This window comes from Echeneis naucrates, chromosome 24 (genome assembly GCF_900963305.1).
Source record: "Echeneis naucrates chromosome 24, fEcheNa1.1, whole genome shotgun sequence".
Taxonomy (NCBI): domain Eukaryota; kingdom Metazoa; phylum Chordata; class Actinopteri; order Carangiformes; family Echeneidae; genus Echeneis; species Echeneis naucrates.
In genome coordinates, this window is record NC_042534.1 from 9,857,950 (window position 1) to 9,880,883 (window position 22,934).

The 22,934-nt window shown below is 39.9% G+C and overlaps 1 protein-coding gene across 2 annotated transcripts; it reads left to right on the forward strand.

Moving 5' to 3' along the window:
- Positions 1-1,521: 1,521 nt before the first annotated feature.
- scml4 (Scm polycomb group protein like 4) lies at positions 1,522-16,170 on the forward strand. Of its 2 annotated transcripts, XM_029497168.1 has the most exons (8): positions 1,522-1,536; positions 1,640-1,900; positions 6,461-6,734; positions 10,235-10,437; positions 11,612-11,741; positions 13,067-13,279; positions 13,903-14,048; positions 14,198-16,170. In XM_029497168.1, exons 3-8 carry the CDS (start codon positions 6,500-6,502, stop codon positions 14,321-14,323), a joined length of 1,053 nt encoding a protein of 350 aa, XP_029353028.1. In that variant the 5' UTR covers positions 1,522-1,536; positions 1,640-1,900; positions 6,461-6,499; the 3' UTR covers positions 14,324-16,170. The 2 variants fall into 2 exon arrangements, with proteins under 2 accessions (XP_029353028.1, XP_029353029.1); XM_029497169.1 differs by lacking the exon at positions 1,522-1,536 and having other exon boundaries at positions 13,921-14,048.
- The last annotated feature ends 6,764 nt before the right edge of the window (positions 16,171-22,934 follow it).

The window sequence follows — 22,934 nt, forward strand, 5'->3', positions numbered from 1 at the left end:
TCAAAAAGGATTAGCAGTCAAGCGTGGCATGTCCGGTCCCGTGTAGGAATATGAGGCCTGTGATGCACACTTGGCACTCATGATCTCGTGATGATAAGCTGAACAAAATCGTGTTGAGAGTAGTAAAGATGAGGTATATTAAGTTCAAAACCATTTCTTTTTAGTCATTAAAGCAGAACACATTCAGTTTTTTCTCATTTCTGCCATTCAGATTGAAATTTCCTTCCACAAAATCTACTGGATGACTTCTTTTTCTTTTTTATTATTATTATTTCTATCTGAGGAATACAAAGCAGTCCCAGCTAACACAGAGAAACCCTCCTCCCTCTTTCATTTAAATTAAAATTTCTTTTCTGTCAAGCTGTAGTTCTAACAAATGTACCACATAGGTCTGTGTCTTGTTTTCTTTCATTCTAGCTTTCATCTCTTACACTCTTGAGTGGGGAAAAAAGAAAATCAGAGCTTCCTTGTAAGGCTCTGTGGGCTCTCACTGTATGTCAGCAATTTGACAGTTCACTTTTAAAAGATATATATATTAAAATAAAAAAAAGTCTTTCACCAAGAATATCCACATAGCAGTTTCTGTAACGATATATTCAAGTCTGTCGTGACGGGGTAGTGGATGAGAAAGGTCTGAATATTTGCTGCTGATCTCTCCCAACACCACATACACACTAACTCACGCAGACAAACTGACTGGCGCGCACTATACCCTCCTGTAATTGTGTTCAAAGCAGGTGTATGCTAACAGGTAATATTGTACTCTTGAGTATTTATAGCTCGCAATAGAATGTAGCATCAGTGATTTTACGCTGTGTGGAAAAATAAAACTGCAGTGAGGTTAAATACGACAACATCTCTCCCACAACAGACTTAATCCAGGTGACAGCCCCACAGGCCGTCTCAGTTTGGACAAACTACCCAATGACTATCTGCCACTTTTGTTTACAAAGGAACTGTCATTGTAAATGGAAAAATATATTATTTGTATTTAAAATCATTTCAAATAAAAACTTTTAAATGACATGCTTTTATTTATTTATTTATTTTTATGTAGCAGAGACAGGCATGTAATGTTTCTAAATGTTAAAGATGAAATGAAAAATCTTCTTTAATACTTTAATAGTCTCATGAGGGTTAAAGTAGCAAAGTGGAAGGTGTGACGACAATGACACTAAAATATATATAGAAAATAATTAGAAAAAAAGCAGCTTTTTGTTAATCTGAAGACGTGTTCCTTGCAGTGATGTGAGATGTTGCTCATGTCTAAACTGGACCACAGAGAGCACCTGTGTCAGTGAGCTGGTGTTGTGTTACTCTGCAGGTTAACAGTCTCAACAACTGCCACTTCAGTGTACGCTTCATCTGAACAGGTGTGGGATTTCCCTGAGAGGGAGTTTTTGCAAGGTTAAATTCAGAGCAAGAGATAACATCACAAGGCAAACAGGTTGAAGTGAGACATCACTTTATGCTGCTGCAGGAAGGGCTCAGTGGGACAGTGAACGCATCTGTCAGCACGTCAGTCCAAAAATGGAGGTAAATGTATATAAACACTAAGGAAATGAGTTGTCAGTGAGGGAGTGTGCCGTTGAACCGGCTCTGTGTGTGTTAACGGAGCTCCATCTGTCCATCCAACCAGTGCAGGTAAATGAGCCCGATAGGAAAATCAGCCACTTCAACGGTCTCCTAACCATCCACCCCCTCCGAATTCAGCTCCAAAGGACGGCACAGCTCCTGCCAGAACCTCCGGAAGGATTTTATTTGTTTAAGGGGGCGGGGGACTGCAGCCCCGCGCCGCATCTGCAGAGGAGGAACCCGGTCCGCTCCGGATCCGGCTCCCGGTCTGAGCCAAGCCCGCCGTGGAGACATGACTTCCCGCTGAATCTCCTCACCCCGCAAGGTAAACATACCAGACTATGACATACACAACTTGGAGGAATATCAGTGCGATCCAACTCTGCAGAGTAGAAGCCAAATGCTGCTTGATAATGTCTGAGGATGTTCCTGCTCCCTGGAGCACAACATATAAGGTCAATTATTTAAGGCTCCATTTACTGCAAAAGGAATCATTTCATTTAGTGATTTAAGGCATTCATTAATTTCCTCTGAGTCATAAAAAAGTTGTTTTCAGTTGATTGCATTCTATCTCTCTGTCTATGAAATGTAATATTAATGTCATCTCTCCTCCTAATTTTCAATGTGCTCACAGTTAACTGTTGCCAGCACTCCACTTTAACGTGATTTGCATGCCTGTACAATGCAGTCATGAGAAATTAGTGGTGTGTGTCTTTGCATGTGTTGCTGGAAAATGGATGAATGCATGCAAATAGTAGAACATTAAAAGAGCCCTCACTTTGCTCACATGGACATCTGCCAGGACATCTTGACCATGGACTTTGGACTTGAAGCTAGGCCAGTGGAGGTTCTTCAATCCAAAGCTTCTTTCGGAAAATGCAAGTTTATTCCTACAACACACATGTTTCTGTACAAAGAGGAAATGCTAAGGCCATATATTGTGCAGCGTGTGCTTTAAACTGTCCCTTCTGTTTTAAGTCATCAGAATGCAGCGCATCACAGAAATAACCAAGGCTTGATACCGCCGTAAAGTCAGAACCACTGTCATCACAGGACACACCAGGTATTAACGTTGGAAGTTTAATTAACTCAGTGTAACTTACTTATTTTTAGTAAGTATAAGTGGCCCGTTGGAAAGACGAGAAGAGCCTACCACGAGGGCGCTCACAGTTTGGTTGTAGCCTCCATCACCCTGTAAGGGAATGTTTGAGAAAGCTCTCCGATAAAGACCTGCAGAAGGGGAATGATTTAAGGTGCCACAGTGTTCCTCCTGTAGCAGTGGCACAAAGCGAAAAGGCTGTCACAGCAAACACACACGCAACATTGTGCAGACATAAGTCAGAGCCCACACCAAGAAAAACACTTCACCTCCATCCTTATTGGAATATTCTCTGCATTTTGTGGCTTAAATTGGCTGAAATTTATCTGACTGCACTATGGGATGAAAAGAGGAGTTGTTGGCACCAGACTCACATTAAATACACTGTGGATGCCTCTTTTTTTTTTTTTTTTTTAAATTTCAGATGTACCTTATTTAAATCAAGCTCAAAGCAGCGTGCAAAATTATAGTAACACCTTAAAGCGACTTCCCACGTTATGGCCCCATCTAAAATTACAATTTATGTGTGTGGTGTGGTAGACCAGTAAACGTAGTCTTCTTACCTTTAGGTTCGCATAAGTCTTCAGGAGCACGGCCTGACCAGCAGAGCAACAGTAACACAGGAAGGGACAGGAAGGTAAACCTGCAGAGACAGGTTGTGTAATGAGGAGGTCACTCCCAGCAGCTGGATAAGCAGAGCCTTTAGACATGGGATTGTGTAAGGAGCCTGTAAGGTGCTGCCTCCTTCACAACTTGTATATTCCCCAGCTTAAGGGAACGCACCGCAGCTGTGTGAGTGTGATTCTGTGTGTGTCCGTGCATGTTTGATTGTGATAAAGAAATCTCTCCAGCAGCTACACTTCTGGCAGGGCTCCAAGCCACAAGTGTTTCAGTACAGTGGCAAGATAAAGTATTTTTCTGCTCTCATGGGACCCAGAGCCTTTAGATAGAAACAGACCCCCCCCCCCACACACACACACACATTCCTTTTGTGTGTGTGTGTGTGTGTGTGCATAAGTGCTGGGTGGGTTACACTCTGTTTCATCAAGTCTAACTTTTATCATTCCGGTTGTTTCATGGTGTCAAAGATAGCAGCTCTGTGTGTGTTTGTGTGTGTTTTTCATGGGTTGTGTACGAGGAACCATCTTCTTTCATGTTTTTCCAGGATTCACTGTTTGATGTCTCTGATGTTTTGGTAAATGTGAAATTTTGGAGGTTGAGGGCAGATTTTTTTTTTTTTCTCATCTCCAATCTGATCGAAGATGACAATTCATCACTGAAACGTCTGATGTTATCTGCTCTTAACTCCTTCCTCTCATTTCCCAACTTTCTGCCTGTCTTATTTTATATATATATATATAACTCCTGATTTTTTTTATGTAAACTACCAGTCAAAAGTGTGTCCAAACTTTTGACTGTTAGTGTATATAAAAATTTTTAAAGAAATGAACAATAAACACAACAACTTCAGTGAATGCTGTCTGTTTTTTGTTCATTGGCTGGAAGATACTGCTTGAAGAAACATCGCCTACGGTTTAGTCGCCTTTAGTCCTCTCCTCTGGAATTTCTTTCCTGCTCAGAATTTGAAAGGTCAGGTTGAAAATAGAGATTACAGTCATTGCTAAACCATGTTAGCGCTGTGGCTGGACTGCTAACGTTGGTCTCTGTCGGTTTATTGCTTCTCCACTTTTGTCCGGACTAAGAGAGCCCAACAATTGTTTGATGCTTTTCCATGAGAGTTTGTCCAAACAGCCATGATCTCCAGAGGATTAACCATCCCTCTGGCACTACCATCAGGTTTGTATTTTTTGAAATATATTTAAGCCATGGACTGTTGGGAAATTTACCTTAAGATGTGTTATTGCTGCCCAGAAGATAAGCATTCAAGACTTTTTTATTTATCCAACAGATTTAATCTTACATTCACAAAATGCATACAAATCACTTTATCTATCAGTGTTGTTAATCACTGATATGTTTTTTTTTGTCTTTTTTTCCCAGCATAAAATAAACACAGCTATTTACCATTCAGCTGACATGTCACTATTATTATTACTTCCTCACAGGGTTCACTGGCTGCACTTTGCTTGGCTGCATTTTCTCACTTCATGCTTCTTTTCTTGTTGGTGCAAAAAAAAAAAGGCACACCTGTTAAACTGTGTGGGAAGATGCAAGCGTGCAGTTTGTTCAGTGACAGTAACACTACTGGACTTTTTATCAAACTATTTTTCTTACTGCTATTGTTGATATGGGTATCACGACTGCTTTTTTTTTTTTTTTTTTTTTAACTTTAATTGTCAGCGTGATTACATGATCAATAAGGGAAGCTGGTTAAATGGGGAACACTCTAACATCAACATGTTACATCATGCCATTGCAATGTCACTGGGAGCAAGTTGGCACTAGAAGATTCATTCTGGGCTATAAATCTACAGAACTCTGTATAATTAAAATGTTTAAGTTGAGACAAGATATTAATTATTTCCTTTGAGGCACCTTGTCTTGAAAAACCTAGAGACCCAGACTAGCCCAAGATTAATTATATTGTTTTCATTTAGGAAACAGTCACTTCATAGTATGTGGTTTGGATAAATAGGTTTTGCCAGAAGAGTAATGGTGTTTATGATATAATGGCACTTCCCTCTTTCTTGTCTGTTAGATAAATCATATGCTGTTTTTAATTCAGATCATTTTTGTGATGAGACGAACCTCTAATGCCGGGACACGAAATGTGACCTTTAAATAGGCAATAGTAGCTATAAAATTTTGACTATTGTTCTCCATACAGCTGAAGGTGGTAAATAAAGCCCTGGGTTATTACTACAGGACTAACCAAAAACCAGCAGAAAATGACAGCTGCTCACAAGATAGTTCCCCAGTTTCCTGCTTCTTTCTCGTCTTCACTGGCGTTTGTTCCATCTGATATAGAGGTAACTAAAAATTTAGTTAGTTGGAGTTAATCAGAACATCCAGTGCCCTGGAGACCAAATTGCATTCACTTTACAGGACAATGACACATTGTGCCCAGTACTTTTATCATTAGTAAAGTCACATTCTTCTGTTAGCCTCCAGTTTATTTCTTTGACCTCTGAACACAAGTGATATAATTAAACGCACTCATCCCCCACTTTCTTTTTCTTTTCAGTTCTCCATGCACTCTCCCACTTATTTCCTTTTTCCCTATATCCTTGAGTCTGAAAGCTTTTAACGATTTTCACATTGAATGTGTTATTGAAACATCTGAAATTAAGTAGAAGATGTCTTTAATGTTGAAAATTTTCATAACAAAGTACATTGAATGTAAATTGAAAGATTCATTTAAAAGGTTGTATAGCTTTGCCTTTGAGAGGAGGTCTATGAACCTGTGCAACATTTTTTTTTTTTTTTTTTTTTGTGCAGCCATTATTTGACGCACAGCAGAGTGCTTTTAAAAATGGTTTGGATTAGATGTCGAAAGGTCACAACATAAGGTCACAACATTTCATGATTTATTCCCTGACATAAAGGGAAAAAAACAAACCCCAAAGAGTTTCACGTGTCCTAAAAAGTAGCCAAATTAGACTATAGAGGTCAATAAAAAAAAACCAATGTACTCACCAGTGAGCTTTTTATGGAGTGCTCATATGCTACATCAAACTTTCTGGTCAGAGTTCAGTGGTGGTGACATAGTTTGCCAAAAGCCTAGCGTTGGCTTTTTACCTCTGGCAAGTAGGCTCAAATGTCTGAAAACTAAAGAAATAATCCAAAATCCAATCTAATATCACATTTCATTTTCTCTTTCCCCAGTGTGATGTGTCTTGCCCAACGTTGGCCAGCTGCAAGGGCATGAGACTGCGACGAGGGCGGGAGTTCAACCCCGAGTCCCACCTGGAACAGGGCCCTCCTCCGCCGCCTGTTGCCTGGTTGCCCGGCATCCTCAGTAAGGGTGTACGTCTGCGTCTGCGTCTGGATCACCGTGACAACCGTGGACGAGGCTTCTGGCAGCTGGTTGACTTGGAGGCGGAGTCGGAGGCAGTTGGGCGGAGGTTGAAGGGCCGAACCCTTGACATCCCCACACAAAGTAAGACTGAGTGTACCAAAAAAAAAAAAAAAAAAGAATTTCGTAATCTTGTTCGTTTTGTCACGCAATATAAAACAAACTTACTTTTAATTATTTACTTTTGAAGGATTTTGAATCACTTCATTTCAGTTAAAGCAGCAACAATATTCAATATTGATCATTATGGTACAGTGCTTGAGTACAAATATTTGAAAATCATTCGGGTGCAAATTGAGCTATTTAAAACGCCTGGTTTTAAATCATAAGTTATATAGATGAGTATGAAGCTCATGTGTATGTACATGAGGCATGTCGTCTTCATTATGGGATGCGACTTATCAGATTTGCCCCTTTTTTCCCCTTGACATAAAGCTGATGAAAAGAGCAGCGCTCCTCACCTTCCCTTTCTTGTGGAGAGCGCTGTGTTGTGAAGGGTCTCAGAGGAGATAAGGAGGGGCAGTAAGTGTGCGTGTGCATGTGAGTGTTTCTACTTAATACACACATTGCTGTTTATGCGTTTATTTATTCCCACCTTATCACATGACTCTGGTGCAGGATCCGATTTCACTGTCTGTTACCATGGTGACGCCCTGCCTGAGCTGTAAATAAATGCAGAGGGGGTTGTTACATTGTTACATTGATTAGAGAACACACACACACACACACACACACACACACACACATTCACACTCACTAATCTATTCTGCAACCCAACAAGAGCATCTAGTTTCTAGTTAAATTACAGTTATTTTATTTCTGTATGTCTGTGTGTTGGCGAGTGTTTCGACTATTTGTTTATGCGTGTAGGTGTGCAGTTTAGAGAGGCATTAGCATAACTCTCTTCATTGCAGTTTCCCCTCTGCATAAGTGAACAGATCCAAATCTCCAGCCCCTGAAGCTACTGATTAAGTTATGCTAATCATTGCTGATCATTGCAGCATTATGGTGGCCATAACATCAGGCTCCAACAGATTCCAAATGACTTCCTCTAGCATTTGGCTTCCAAAAGGAGCCACTATTCCTTAGTTGGAAAGTAAAAATGGGTGTAGGGGTTCACTGATTCCCTAATTGCTTAATTAACCATACACAAATTAGTCTGCAGTCTCTATTGTATGGTGTTGAGCTGTAGTGCGGTGGTGCAAAGTGTTCCCCTCCCCTGCAAAAAATGGTGTTGTCTGAAGTTGTCAGTCAGTGTTAATGCCCCCCCACCCCCCACCAATATCCAATTCTTTTTAAGTAAAAGATGATAATCTGTTCTCTCTCGGTCTGTCTCTGTCTGTAATGTGATGCTCTGTAATGGGACGGGACTGACTGATGAGGGACATCAGGATTAATCTCACTGTGTAATTACTTTTATGATTTATAGGTCCTTCCTTCCTTCACACACGCAGACACACACATATATGGTCACTGCAGATTAAGTGTTTGAAGAGTGTGCCAGCTCTGTGCATCACAGCCTTATTGTCCTGACCTTGCTGTTGCATTGCCTTTCTTTAATTATCATGTATAGGCTTTGAGCAATGGAACAATACAATTTGCTTGGCCTGTCACATTTAGTGTTAAGGCATCTGCTGACTGACTGCCTCATAGCCGACTCCTGACAAATCTCTTTACACGCTGGAAGTGGCTGTGCGTGCGAGGGAGAGCATGCAGGCGTTTGATCCCGCCTTTGAAAGGTTAACCTGATTTTGATTGAGTACTAAAACCCACAAATGCGGCTTTGAATGTGAATCAGTGTAGCAACCTGAGCGTAACTAATCAATATGTAGTGGCAAGGGGGTAAAGCCTGAGTTGTGCTCTACACTTGTAGCATAGACAGAGAGCAAATAAGCACTCTGGCTTTTTTCTTTTAATACCTGCACCACATCAGGGAAATCACTCACAACCTTGCCTTTGGCTGGCCTTCTTTGCTTTCCATGTATGCTTTTTACATTATAGATAAAAACAAAAGCGGCACACACTATCTGCTACAAAGACAGATGAAGTCTAGAAACATAAAGAAGGCAGTGAGCTTTGACAAAAAAAAAAAAAAAAAACGATCTTTTATCACAAACAAAAGCAGCAGAGTAATCCTGAAGGGCTTCTACTTGGACCTTTTGATGTTTACAAAAAGAACTGATCTCTCTAGTACAAGAAAAGTTCAAGCATTTCAGGGTACTTAAAAGATTTAATAAGCTAAAATTTTCACAGTTTTTGTTGATATGACTCATTAAGACAACATACACTGTGAGGTGAAATGACTTCAGTTCAGATACCAGAGGCTCGTAGCACAGCTTCAATACCTTGTCACTCGTGCTAAGCCTTTTTTTTTTTTTTGAAGACAGACTGAGCTGCAGCAACTGTAATTACATTACAGTCCCCCCCCCCACCCCACTCACACACAGACACACACACACACATACACACAGAGACGTTGCTCTGAGCTCAGCACGTCTGCCGGCTGCCGCGGGATGTTAGAGGCGTGTTGCCATGACGACTGAAAGGGGACACAGAGGAAGGGGGTTAGGGTAGACGGGAAGGGGAGGAGGGGGTTGTTTCGGAGGAAGGTGGTCGGAGATTGAGGAACAGAGAGAGAGAGAGATGTGCAGAGTTGCCGGTGTCTTGAAAGTGTGTGGCAGCGAAGAACATTAGAGGCTGACTGCTGGAGATTCACCAGGGGAATATCCAGAAACCTGCTGCTGGAGTGAAGCGTCACACAGGCATTGACTTACAGACGGCTGTTTGCATGGTAGGAATGATAAATCTGTGCTCATCTTGATGTATATTCTGTGAGATTTGATCTTAGGAAGAGAAAGAGGTTGGAAGGGATCATACATATTCAGGTGCTCTGTCTGTCTCTGTTCCCGTTTCTCTTGACCAAGTATTTGTCATCACAGCTGCCAGTCTGTCTGTGTTGAAGTCAAGTCAGATGTGTATGTTGTTTTTTTTTTTTTTTTTTTAGCTGACAGAAATAAATTAATAATTTTATCAGGACTGCTAAATAGTACATCAACCTCTGTAAAAGCACAACATCATGTTCAAGGGCCATCTCAGGTAAGGTATTGTGCTGCATGAATGAAATGACAGAGAGGTTTTTCAAAAGAGGGGTGTATTGTGAAAGCCCAGGCCATGTGTGTATGTGTGTGCACTTGATTGATTGTTTGATTGTGTGGATGTTGTGGATATACGTGCTTTGCTTTCACTTCCACTGAATGTGTGCGCGCGTGTTGTGTGGCTTTGTCTCTCTCTCTCTCTCTCTCGCTCTCTCTCTCTCTCTCTCTGTGCAGTAATGATATTTATTGCAATCTTTGCAGCTGGAGAGGGGGAGGGGTGTGGTGGAGCACAAAGCTCTATGTTGCCTTGTTTCTATTTCCTATAGTTTCTCTTTCACTCTCTCTCTCTGTGTGTGTGGAGGGGTTAGTCTCCAGTGTGCATCTAAGTTTCCGCTCTGGTTTGGAGCCAAGTTAGTGGTGCGTGCAGTTTAAAGCTGCCGCTTCCTGTTACTTTCTATTTAATAATCTTTCTCTCTCTCTCTCTGTCAGGTCTGATGAGTACGCTGTCTGTTGGCTCTGAAATGCAGTCTCCCACACCTAGCCCACAGTTTATAGCGGGGCCTCAGGGCAAAGTACCTGGCAGAAAGAGAGGACGGCCCCCCATTCGTAAGTTGGAGTTCCAGACCCATTATGTAGAGCCTCTGTCGACCTTCAAGGTCCCCAAGAAGAGAGGCAGGAAACCTGGCTTTAAGGTGAGTCCATCGGTGTTTGATGCTTATTTTAATCCTTGAAATTCCCATAGCTTAAGTTAAAGTTATAAAGTGTCTAAATATGTGTCAGTGTGGCTTCACCCATCGGTATCTACGATGTGTTCAAGTACACTTTGGGGTATAGCTCACCTGCGTTTTGAGAGTTCCCAGGGCCCAACACTTAATAAATAGACTTCTGCATGTCAAACACAAAACACCCAAGGCCCAAGTTAAAGTGAAATGTGATGTGTAACTTGACAGCTCTCCTTGTTAAAAAATAAATCTTTTCCATTTGATGCTCATGAGATCGATGAGTGGAAATTATCTCCTGTGTAGATGGGCTATTTTCTGCACATTAACGGTATCCATTTCTTGTAATCAGTTATATTTTCATTCAGGTTTTTTTTTTTTTCTATTGAAACTGCTTTCTTTTGAAAAGTTTAAGTTATTTCTCTCCTTGTAAAGTGGATTCATTAAAAACCTGTATTGTTTGTATCCGTATATGTACATCAGCCAACAGCTTCCTTTTTCTTTCCTTTTTTTCAACTGACACATTTGGGGTTTGTCTGTAAAATACTTTCACCAACTGCTGGCTGGTTTGTCAAATAATGTTGAAATATTGGCAAAAATGTTTATATGTTCATTTAACATTTTAGGGTTGCTAAGAAAAAGAAAGCACAGGGCACTTCTACATATATTATTATATTTACGACTAACATGACTAGGATGGCTACTTTTTTGGTCAATGTGATATGGAAAGTACTCGAAGTGTTAGTATTGGTATTGTTTTCATACAGATATAAGTATTAGAGAGAGAAAGGGGTATGATATGCAACCAAGGTCCCAATTTGAACAGTGTGTGGTTCTTCTGTTGGTGTCTACAGTAGTAATGATATGGCTTGTAGTAGATATTTGTTGTGGTAACACTGGTAAAAGTGGAATTGATAGTATTTCCAGCAGTGCCGGTGCCTTTGTGAGAGTCTTTATTTTCATTTGAATTCTGACCTTTCCTCACGTACATCTTTTAGTTTCAGCTATATTTGTCAACGTGACATTTCCAAGCATATCCACTGAACAAATTTATCACTTTTGTCTACATCAACCCAATGCATTGCTTTTCGATGTGTAACCAGATGTACTTCTAAAGAGGAACACCATTGTGTGTGTGTGTTTGTAGCTGAAAACCAGGATGGTGATGTCTCCGCTGGCCAACTCTCCTCCCAGTAGTACACCGGAGCCAGAGATGGGCTCCATCCCACAGGACGCTGCTATTGTCCCCCACTCTGCCACACCACAGGTCCTAACAGGTAACACCGCCGGACTTCACCTTTATGCTCACTCGGTTAATGAGCATGAATGAACAATTCTGTTTTTGATCTTATTCATTCCTGCTGCCGTGTTCAGTGACTGTGAATTCAGCGTTCATGCTGTGTATTTTTCTTCTTTGTTCTCTAAACACACCAGTCACTCGTTCTCTGTGAGGAGATATGTTTTAGATGTAAAACACAGACTCTTATGCATGTGGAATCAAAAACAGCACCACTGTCTGTGGGTTTAGTGGGAATGTTTACATGCTTTAAAATGAGAGCTGTATCTTTCATATTCTCTTTCAATCTTAATACTTTGCTTTCCTCTCCTATCTGGAGAGAGACATATTTTAATAATTCACACGCACACACACACGCACAAAAAAAACATTTCATGCAGCCATCCTTTCTGACATGCTCTCTATTTTCTCTCCTTTCCCCAAAAGCCTGTCCTGCTCTGAAAAAGCAAATATTTAAAGTATGCCTTTAGTGTATTTGAGGTGGGAAGGGAAATCGTACGTGTCAAGGACCATGGGTTTGCTCTTTGTTCTTGCAAATCATGAAACGTGTTTGATGTCACACTGTAGACATGCTGAAGCAAAGGTTGTGAATGCACACACACAAAAAATGCACACTAAAAAGAGTTTTGTCACCGTTGTGCAAGCCAGAAAGATATGTAAATCATTTCTCTGGTGAAATGGAGAAGTGTTTCGAAAATAGTTCCTGTATTTTGGAGATATAATTTTAGATAATATTTAAACTGCATACATTGCCTTTCAAATGCATTTTACATAGTATTTTTTATGAATTTGTCTTGCTCATTATTGTTACAATTTCAACATTATGCTCCATAGATGGAGCGTCATAAGAATAGAAATTGTGTAAAATGTATATACATTTTACAGCCATTGTATCTCTTCTCTATTTTAACATTAAGTGTGTACTGTTGGATACGAAGGCAGTTTGATATTCTGTATTTATTTGTATGTCAGTGCATGGAACTGCAAAGTAAATAAATAAATAAATAAATAAATAAAAGTCTACCTCAATAGATTCTTTAGAAGGCAATAAAAAGCCCTTAACCTTTGTGTCACACATTGTATTATCATGCCAATGGCGCATTTCCATATTTAACCAGCTAAAACATAACCAGCAGTCGAGCTAAAAATTAGTTGTTGGAGTCTTTGAAGGTGTATTCAGGTACAGCAGTCATTTAAGATAAAAGCTATCATTAGCGTACTAACAGAGTGAAACGTAGACCTGAAAGTCTTGGCTTGGCCTGATCTTGGCTTTACTGATTCCACTTCCTGCCTTTGCTTTTGCAGCAGAGACACCGATGCCTGATGACTTCTTATGTGACCCACCAGTGGACTCCAAGCGCTACGCTGTTGATCCCAGTGACTCCGCCTTCAATGTCATGACATCACAGTACCCAGCAAAGCACTCATATGCTTATCGCGGGAGCAGTTGCTCTACTCCAGTGGGTGTGTGTAGAAAACCTTCAAGCCCTGGAAGCTTCCAGGAGGGAAAGAGGAATGGTGAGACTCATTTAAAGTGTAAATTTATCCCTAATTTCAGTTTTATACATATAATTACTACCCATTTATGCATTTTAAAAGATTAATATGTTAATAATACTTCTAATAAAAACAATAAGCCACTTTAATTTATATGAATACATTTTCAAACTAATCTAGTGCTACAGGGAGGTGCATTAAAAACGGTGGATAGAAATAATTGTTCTCAAGTAATAAATTTTCTCTCTTTCACCCTCTGGTTATCCTGTTAATACAGAATAATTCAAGAGAATCCCTTTTTAGTCCCACAACAGAAATTTGTTATGTTTGTATTGAGATTCCCATCTGCCCTGGCTTCTGGTCAACCCCTAAGGTCGCTGCACTTTTGACTCCTGAAGCTCCTTAGTGGTGCTGGTTTGATCGTTGTGCTGCTGTCAGACTGAGCCACGTGGAGAAAGCTGTTTCTATTGTGTTTGTGGAAAGTTTTGCTAACCATTTCCCAGCTGCAATTTCATATGAAGCAGATAGACATGAGACTTTTATAGATCTTTTTATCTAACTCTCTGCCAGAAAGCAAACATAGTCATTTGCCTGCCTATACGGTTGAGCATAAAATCTTCAATTCGTCTCCTGGTACCTCAAAGGTTTCATGCCAATTCCAGACTCTGCAGAGTGCAAGCGGCCTGCTTTTAAGGACCCATCTAGCTGGGGTGTGGAGGAGGTGGTTTGGTTTATCAAAGATGCTGACCCCCAAGCTCTGGGACCTCACGCTGATGCCTTCAGGAAGCATGTGAGTCCAGAATGTTTTTATTGTGACATGTATTTAAAATGTGCCGTTTGTAAGACTTTACTGTAGCGTGCATAAAGTTAACCAAACAAACAGGTGAAATGTAGTTTAGGTTGCTCCTGTAATGCGGCTCTTGGATTTTTTTTTTCCAGGAGATAGATGGGGATGCTCTGCTCCTGTTGAAAAGTGAGATGATGATGAAGTACTTGGGACTGAAGCTGGGCCCTGCACTCAAACTCTGTTACCACATCGACAGGCTCAAACAGAATCGCTTGTGATTTTCTGGAGAGAAACGGAACTGAAGCGGTGCTGATTCTCTCAGAGTTCCTCAACCATCAGCAATATATCATGAGCACCTTCAGATTCAGAGAGCATACCTGCCAGCATTTTGTCAACAAATTTGGACGTGTTGACTGTACAGAGACTATTTACAGCTGTAAATAGTTTGGCTCCATACTGATGGAGCTGCATATTGAAACCTGACCAGGTAATAACTTGGATCTTAATCATGGACACTGTATCAACATCTCCGCACATACAGGGATCTTTACAAACTTGTATAGTGTATGGCCTCAGTAGCATATTTATATTTAAAGAAGTATTGCTGCTGTTCTTTAAGATAATCCCTTGATAATCTTTTGTTCTTAACTTGTAAGAATGGTACACGGATAGTTTTCAAACTCCCAAAGAGCAGCTAATGCGAGCAACTCTCCTCAAAAATCAAAAACAAAGCTGCACTATAATTGTGGGGGCACAGCTATCAAACCCAAAACATGAGACAGCTGGCAAAGCAGGAGTTTTCTGAAACAGCGATCCTTAAATCTATTCTTGAGTAAATCCACAGATTATCACGATGGATAGATTAAAGGGATTATTCATCAGAATAATCCTTGTTCATTTGGTTTTATTTTATCTTTATCCTGATGTATGTCAACCCCAACAAAATGATTTCTGCTCTTTAACCACAAACTACACTTCAGTACTGAGTGAACAAACAGTGAAGCCATAAAATATCTATATAAGTATCGGTGCTTAAGATCGTACTGTGTTTAGTAACATGACAGAACTGACAGTTAAACACATGGTGAGTTTCACCATCTTCTCACTTCCTTACATATCATGATGCACTCACTGGTTTTTAAAAAGGGCAGTACTAACTTGCAGGCCACTTTGCAGCCCTCCTAGTGTTTGAGGTTTGCAAAATGGTGTAGGAAACAGGATCTTGTAGCCAACCCATATCACCCGGTGCTTACTGAAACCATTACCTCCACTACAACAGCACAACAATAACTCCCCTCATACACTTCGTGTCTATTTGTGTGCGACTTACACATGAAGCTACAATCTACATTCCTATTTCCTTTCTCGAAATAGTTTGTTGTTCTGCTGGATGAATATTTCATCTCCAACCTGTAAAACGGGACACGTGAAATGTCTTAAGCATTAATAGGAACAGTTTTTGAAGCAAACAATCACAGCTTTATCATTTAAAATGGTATGAACACATTAATAATCAATCCTGCACAGTATATGACAGCTTTGTAAAGTTTGTGGTTAAATACAATGCTTTTTTTAAAACAACACACACAAAAAAAGAAAGAAAACCTGTGTACAGAGCTCATTACAAATTTCCATAGGTTGTGTTTAATATGTTTTACTTAAATTTGTTGTTCGTGTGCCACAGACATTTGTGATGTTCAGCACGTATGTCTGCGTATAAACTCTTTCAATATTTCATGACTGTCTTCGGCCCTTTTGAGCTATGGGTTGGATTAAATTTCTTTTTATTTTCAGAATAAGCTTATCTTATAAGTGGAATGCAGTGATTTGCAAGAAAATAGAGAAGCGGAATGCAAAGCGCTGTTTCACCAACTTCGTTTCGTATGAAACTTTGTTTTTGTTTTTTGTTTTTTTCAAAAAACTTGTGTTGAATATGGATCCTCTTTTAACTTTCCTTTCTTTTTACTTTAATGCTTTTTTACATGAAGTGTGGGGAAAATAAACCTGATTTACAATTACTACTGCCTGCACGAGAATTTGTACCTTCTGTCAGTGTGAAACGGAGTGAAATGAACTTGTATTTATTTAACTATTTCACTATTTTTAGCTGCAGTTGCACATGTCTCCGTTCCGGGTCCTTCTTTCGAAGAACGCGAGATTATCGCTGCTGAGCTATCGCGTGAGTTCGAGCGATTCACTTCCTGTATGAGGTTTTCATGCGGCTCACACGAATGTGTGCATCTGTCAGCCAGAGGTGAACATGGCAGACGTCTCGGAGAGGACGCTGCAAGTGGCCGTCGTGGTGTCCTTCGCCGCCGGCTTCCTGGCGGGCTGGCAGGCCAACAGGATGCGGAGGAAGTTTCTGGACTGGAGGAAGAAACGACTTCAAGATAAACTGTCAGAGACGCAGAAGAAGCTGGACTTAGCCTGAATGGGGAGCGGATACTGGCTAGCTGCGTTGGGAAGTGAGTGATCAACTGCGATCTGTGAATCTCTGGGAGGGGTCTAAAACTCGATCTTCAACTTGAAATAAAGCTCCATCTGTCTGTGAGCTTTATCTTCTCAAACATGTGCCCATCGAATGGGACAGCCAGTTTCATGTTGAGCCTGGCCGCTTTCATTCAGTTGTCCTCGTTTTGATGATGAACAGTGTTTAATCATTGTGTTGTCATGTACTTTGCAGATATGTGGCTTCTTGTCTTTGGATGCATTTTGAGGTCTGTGGATCCTGAATCTGCTACAATCTGTCTCTGTGAAAGGGGGAGACCTCATCATGATGTACCTGTGTCCTCCACTGCCTGCGTTATCCTGCCATGACTAAGATTGGACTTGATACTAACTGTGGTCTTTGGAAATACAAGCATTTTCTACACACATCAGCAGCTTGTATAGTCTGTCTGTTTCACATCTGGTCAAATAAATCATAGTTTTTTGTTTTGTTTTCCATGTTTCACCAATACTTCAGAAGATTTTTGAATGATCATTTATTACATGTGGGTGTGAACCTGGATTTGGATCTGATATTTTTAAGGGCCACAAAGTTTTCCCAGTTTCCCAGTTTTACTTTGAGTGACAGTGCCATCTGCTGGATGAAAGTAAGAATCACAACTTGACTGTTAGCTCTGCCACACACCTAAATCATTGCAATTATAGTCAGCCGACATGCACACGAATTATTTGTGTGACTTCTTTAAATTCATTCACGCAAGAACTGATATGAAGTATTTAAAGACATTTAAGCAGTACATATTGTGAAAAAGTCGCTGGAAGATAGTGATATATCATCACCTTAATAAATGCTATATTCAACACAATTCACTTTATTAGTAAACTTAATAGCTTTCCTTCTGACCATGAGAGGCTGCTGGATACCCTGTTGAGTCCCTATGATGGACAACGTTTTCCAAGGTGAAGGATGAGCTGTTGGATTCAGTGTTACTAAAATTTAATTTAAAGCCAAGGTGTATACAGTTTGGCATACATATTCACGTAGTGGATGGTTTTTGCCATGTTTTTTTACTGTACACATACATTGCCTGTCTATAGGTGGTGCTGGTGCACTTTCATACTTGATGCACACAAAACAAATTTTTGCCTAAAGCATTTGTGTCAGTGGCTAGAAATTAGATCTTATGAGCAGAGCTCTCTTTTTTTATCATTACTGGTCTATCAGAACTATTACTACATCTCATCAAGCTTCTGACAATACTTTAAGGAGTCCCCCTTCCCACAGCACTCTATTATTGGCCTCATGAGAAAGAAAATGGAGAGATTACCAGAGAGGGTTCAGAAGTTAAGATGAAAGTAAATAAAAAGAATATAGACTAAGCTTCACCGCCTTCCACAAAATTACAGTCCAATGTATCAGTATATTTCATAGTTAAGTGTACAGAGCAACGTGCTAAACAGCTGGTTTATCTGTCACTGCTGAAACCAGACCACTGAAGTAATTTTTGGGCATATATAGTATGATAGAGTATTGAAAGTAACACATATTTTGTAGGTAACTGTTAAGGATGGCACACGCAGAAGATCTGTTTGGTATCAATACTATTCCGAAATATAGAAAAGTTTATCCTCACAAAACCAAACAACATAACATTCATTACAGCCATACCGACAGTCGGGCAAAAAACCGATCACTATTATGAATGAAGTGAATAAAGAGAACCAATTAGAAATATCTCAAATATAAAGACACAAGAAAATATCCAGAAATTGATCAAATTCTCTGATTATGGCCCCATTTTCCAATGTAGTCACATATAGCATTATCATCACAAAAAGTGAGCTGTTTAAGTATCCACTGTCTCTATCTTTAAATTCTCTTCAATAGTATACCCTAGTTTTTAAGGAGAAAAAAGAGGGATGACAGGCTTAGAATGAATTAAAAAGTGTGAGTGAGTGTGTTGACAAATGGAGGTGAAAATTAGTATCAAGCAATGAGAAGCGTGTAGCTGTTTGTGGCGGGTTTTTTTTTTTGTGTGTGTGTGTGTATGGTAGGGTAGGGAGGGTGTTATTGGTCCCTCACTGTCTAATGCTGTGGCCAAATTGTGATGAATAGCTCACTGGAGTTGTGTTGTGCGAGTGTGCGAACGTGTAGACAGCAACTGTCTATTCTTTTTTTTATTTCGTAACAAGCTGCGTGTGATTGTGTGCAACAGAGCTGCTGGAGCGTATATGTGAGAAGTGTTTTCAAGGCAGATAAGAAGGACGGGGAATGGAAGAGATACTGTGCGAGAGTGATAGAGTTCACATTGACTGCTATGATTGATCTGATTTTCCTAATTGGCATGCACACTTCAGAGCCTATGTCCCTTGCTTATATTGAGTGTGCTCAGTGACTGTCATGTTTAATAAAGCTTCCTGATTGGCTTACTGGTTGTGTGATTGTGCCCTCTAGCTATTGGGTGACTGCAAATTGGAGAAAGGAGCAGAAGAAGAGAAGAGGAGGAAATAAAGTAAAATTTACGTAGTGTTAAAGATAGGAGCATAGAAATAATGAAAGGTTTCTGCCAGTACTGGTGCTTTTAGAAAAAACGATTGCATTTTCTGGAAATTTCAGCAGGCGGGGTGTGGCTGAAGAAACAGCGCTCATATGAGCTAATCACAATAATTAATATGCTCCCAATGACAATGCTAACATGCTAATGTTGAGCAGGTACCCTGCAATCTTTACCACATTCTGCTGGCATCCTGATATATGCTAATGGCTCATGTCTTGCTTTGCTCTGACTATGTTTCCGCTTGGACATCATTGACCCTGTTTGAACTTTTGACCTGTGGACTTTTATTTTATTGTTTTATTTTGAAAGTCTTTTCCTCCTGTGTCTCTTGTTGTGTTCTCCTTCCTGTGTCTCATGTGTCCCTCCTTCTGGATTGGCTGTCCCGCCCTCATATGTTGCACCTGTGTCTCCTCTGCCCCCTCCAGAGTATTTAGTCCATGTGCTTCCTGTCTCTTTTCTGTGGTTAGCTTTCAGTGTTGAGACTTTTTTTCACTCAGTGTGGTGTCTTGAATTTTAGGAGATTTCTGAATCCTGTTGATTCAGCGTGTACTCTACATTTGCAATTACTCATCCACATTTTGGATTTGGACGTCTCAGCAGTTTTGCAAGTTTTGTAAGCTTACGTTTTTGCTACTATAACCTCTCTTTCACCCACCTGCACCATTTGGAGCTGTCTGCCTTTTTGCATCCAATGTGGCAGGTGAGGTTGACGAGAAGCGGCTGGCATTTATGAACTAAAATGTTGGCTGGTTCAAATGTTTGGCCAGGTTGATCTGCTGCATTAGTCACCAAAGATATCACAGCTCATCCTCAGGGGTAACATGAATGTTTGTATCATATGTCATATAAAGTAAAGTAAAGGTGTTAACAAGAATTTAACCACCATGAATCTTATTATCTACAGCTGTCTCCCCCCCCCTCCCCCACTGTAAAATGTCTTCTGTGAGAAAAGCCTATATAAAACTATAATGTCTATGAATCATGCAGCTAAAGTCAGACTTGGGCATTTTTCCAAGGTAATCTTTTCAATCTATCAATAAGTATTGCGAAGGTTAATTTTGAGACAGTTTTTCCATAAGGCTTTTATACGAAGGAAGAGAACAGCAACGCCTCCATTTTGTTTAACAATAGAAAATGACTATGCAGGGAGAACATCACGTCTTACAGCCACTTAAAAAGTTCCATCGCTATCATCAATCCAATATGATTATTTAAAGTAGTCCACTCAAAGAACAGTCTGTTGCTTTTGTTTCACAGTTGTTTCGTCCTCCAAAATGGAACTAATAATCATAGTTCCATTCAATCAATTCAGTGTTTTGAAAAATTTGTGTCGCTCTCTTTTTTTGGGGGGGTGGTCCTTTCTGTCCCCATGCTTTATCAGTAATGTACTGTATTTGTAAATCTGTCATATCACGGACCATTTTGGTTGCCAGTTATTGAAAAATCCCAGCCAATGATTTATATCCTCCTCCATCTTAGCACTTTATCTTTTTTTTTATCCCTCACAAAGTGCACCAAAAGGTTTATTACTGACTTATCGAGGTCTATTTTATATCCAAATTACTTTTAATACAGCTGTAAGTTAAATGTAAAGTGGGTTTTTTTTGGCCATTTCATGGCAGTGCAACAAGCTGTTAACACATTTAACCTGTTAACTGTGGGAATTAATACTAAAAAGCTCAATGAAGCCAAAGAGAATGTAATATTCACTCTTTCTCTCATATTATACCACAGAAAGCCAGACATATTAACATTTTGAAGCATTAAGTGTATTTCATTTAAAAATAATTTTCTTCTAATTATGATTTTAATCAAATTTTCCATTGAGTTAGAGTGGAAAAGACCATTGTCATAAAACCACAAAAATTATTATTGCACATCCAGAGAAAAGGTTATCTGGCTGACAAATCAGTTAGGATTAACTAGCACAGAAGACATGAAGCCAGAGTTCCTCAGTGTTTCCAAATGTTCCCCCAAAACTGCAGCACTTAGAGAAAACAAAACAAAGACTACACTAAGCAACTACACAAAAGAACATGAAATATGTCAAATGTACATCTTGTACCATTGAAAATGTGGATGGAAATGGGATCTTTTTTTTTTGCAAACTATTTTACATCTTAACTGTCTCAACCATTTTACAATAGATAAATGAATAAAAATGTATTTTTAATTTGTTGTTTTTGCAATTTGTTCATAGCTTTCATGTCCAAGACGGGATTGGATGACCTCTTTCTACCGTCTGATCCACAGTCCAGAGCAGAAGGTGGTGATAATATGCCAATAAGCTGGATCCCAAACACCTTAAAACAAGAAGACGGCAGCATCTCAGCACAGACAGCAGAACTGAAGTACTCTTTACGCAATGTACACGACAACATTTACAACTTGGAATAATTCTTATCAAGAATCCCTTTTGGCTCCCTTCATTGATGGACCCTATGGATGAATGCAGATAATCAACGGAAAGAGGACAATTGCATTCTAAAGGTAGGGAGCCTCCACGGTTTTTGCCATCTTGCTGGTTTGTGATGCTGTAAATCTGAGTTAGGCCTAATTGTTAGTTTATTATTTTCCTCAGAACAGTTTGATTTTGGAGAACGGTGCACAGCTTGAGGCTGGCTGCTGGCAACCTAGATGAAAAGACTGAGTCCCCAGCTGCAGTGTAGGGTTGTAAAAATGGATACCTCTTGTCTCATTCCTGAGTTATTGCATTTTTAAAGTGCCTTAGTGTTTGTGCGAGAGGCTTCTGTCGGTGGTTGTGTTTTTGAAACTTATTGGGTTCATTAGGCAGCTTTGGCATTAGACAGGCTTGTTTATGTGGTGTGTTTGTGTGTTTCACATAATCAGCCTTTTGGTCTTGGGGTTTTGTATCTATGTGCCTTTTGTTTTATGTGTCTATACGTTTATTGCACGGCTACATACCTACTTGTCCCTCATCGGAGAAATAAAGTTGTATGATTACTGCACTACTAACACTGTGGAAATATTGATTTGTGCAGCTTTGAGAAATCTCTGTGAGAGGGTGATCATGTAGCAGCAGCTTACTTGGATCAATGAATAATTTGGTTAAGGCATATGACTAACACAATTTATTATTTTTTTCTTTTTTTAACTCAGATGAGCAGGTTCTTTTTCTTTTCTGTCCAACTGCTGTTTTGTTTGGTGGGTCGTGTAATGGGTATAGTGTGGTGGCAGCAGCACCGCAGGGGTAGAACATCTTTTCCCACTGGGAGCGTTAAATGAATGCACTCAAGATGCTCTGGATAAAAGCACCAAATGAACAACAGATGTGCCATTGAGCTATATAAAGAGCCATGCTCACATCCTCTCATCATTCTGTTTTTAGGATACTTGAACAATCTGGGAATACTCAAGGGAGAGTGTGTTGTTTATACTTGTCACTTATGATGCAAAAACCGTAAGGGCTACGTACTTAAAACTTTAAAGTGAAACCAGGTCTACTCCCAAAGTATTTTATGGTACATTTACTCAATATGTCTTCAAAAATAGATTTAGTTTATGAAATTTCTTATCAACTGGATGAAAAGGCACTGTATAACCCATACATTTCATTATCTCATAGAGATATCTGCAACTCAGCCACCTATTGGTCACAACCCCTGCTTTAGTGTTTCCCATGTCTTTCATGATTGAGGAGAAATTGACCGCTTCCACTGGTCCATTTTATGGGTAGCATGTTCTGTGTTCTGAGTTCTGTGGCGTTCCTATAGGCTCATCAGAAGTGTGGTCTAGTCTGCCATGTATGTATGCTCTAACTTGATGCCTTGTTGAAGACTCACCTCAGATGGGTGAGCGTGTTGATCAAAGCTTGAAGCTTTTTCTTTTTTTTTTCCCCCTCCATGGCAACTATCTTATTTAA

Excerpts from the sequence above, each read along its gene's own strand:
- scml4 (XM_029497168.1), top strand. The coding sequence starts at position 6,500 with ATGAGACTGCGACGAGGGCGGGAGTTCAACCCCGAGTCCCACCTGGAA. Across the intron at positions 6,735-10,234 it reads CCTTGACATCCCCACACAAA|GTCTGATGAGTACGCTGTCT; the intron begins GTAAGACTGAGT and ends TCTCTCTGTCAG. Across the intron at positions 14,049-14,197 it reads CTGATGCCTTCAGGAAGCAT|GAGATAGATGGGGATGCTCT; the intron begins GTGAGTCCAGAA and ends TTTTTTTTCCAG.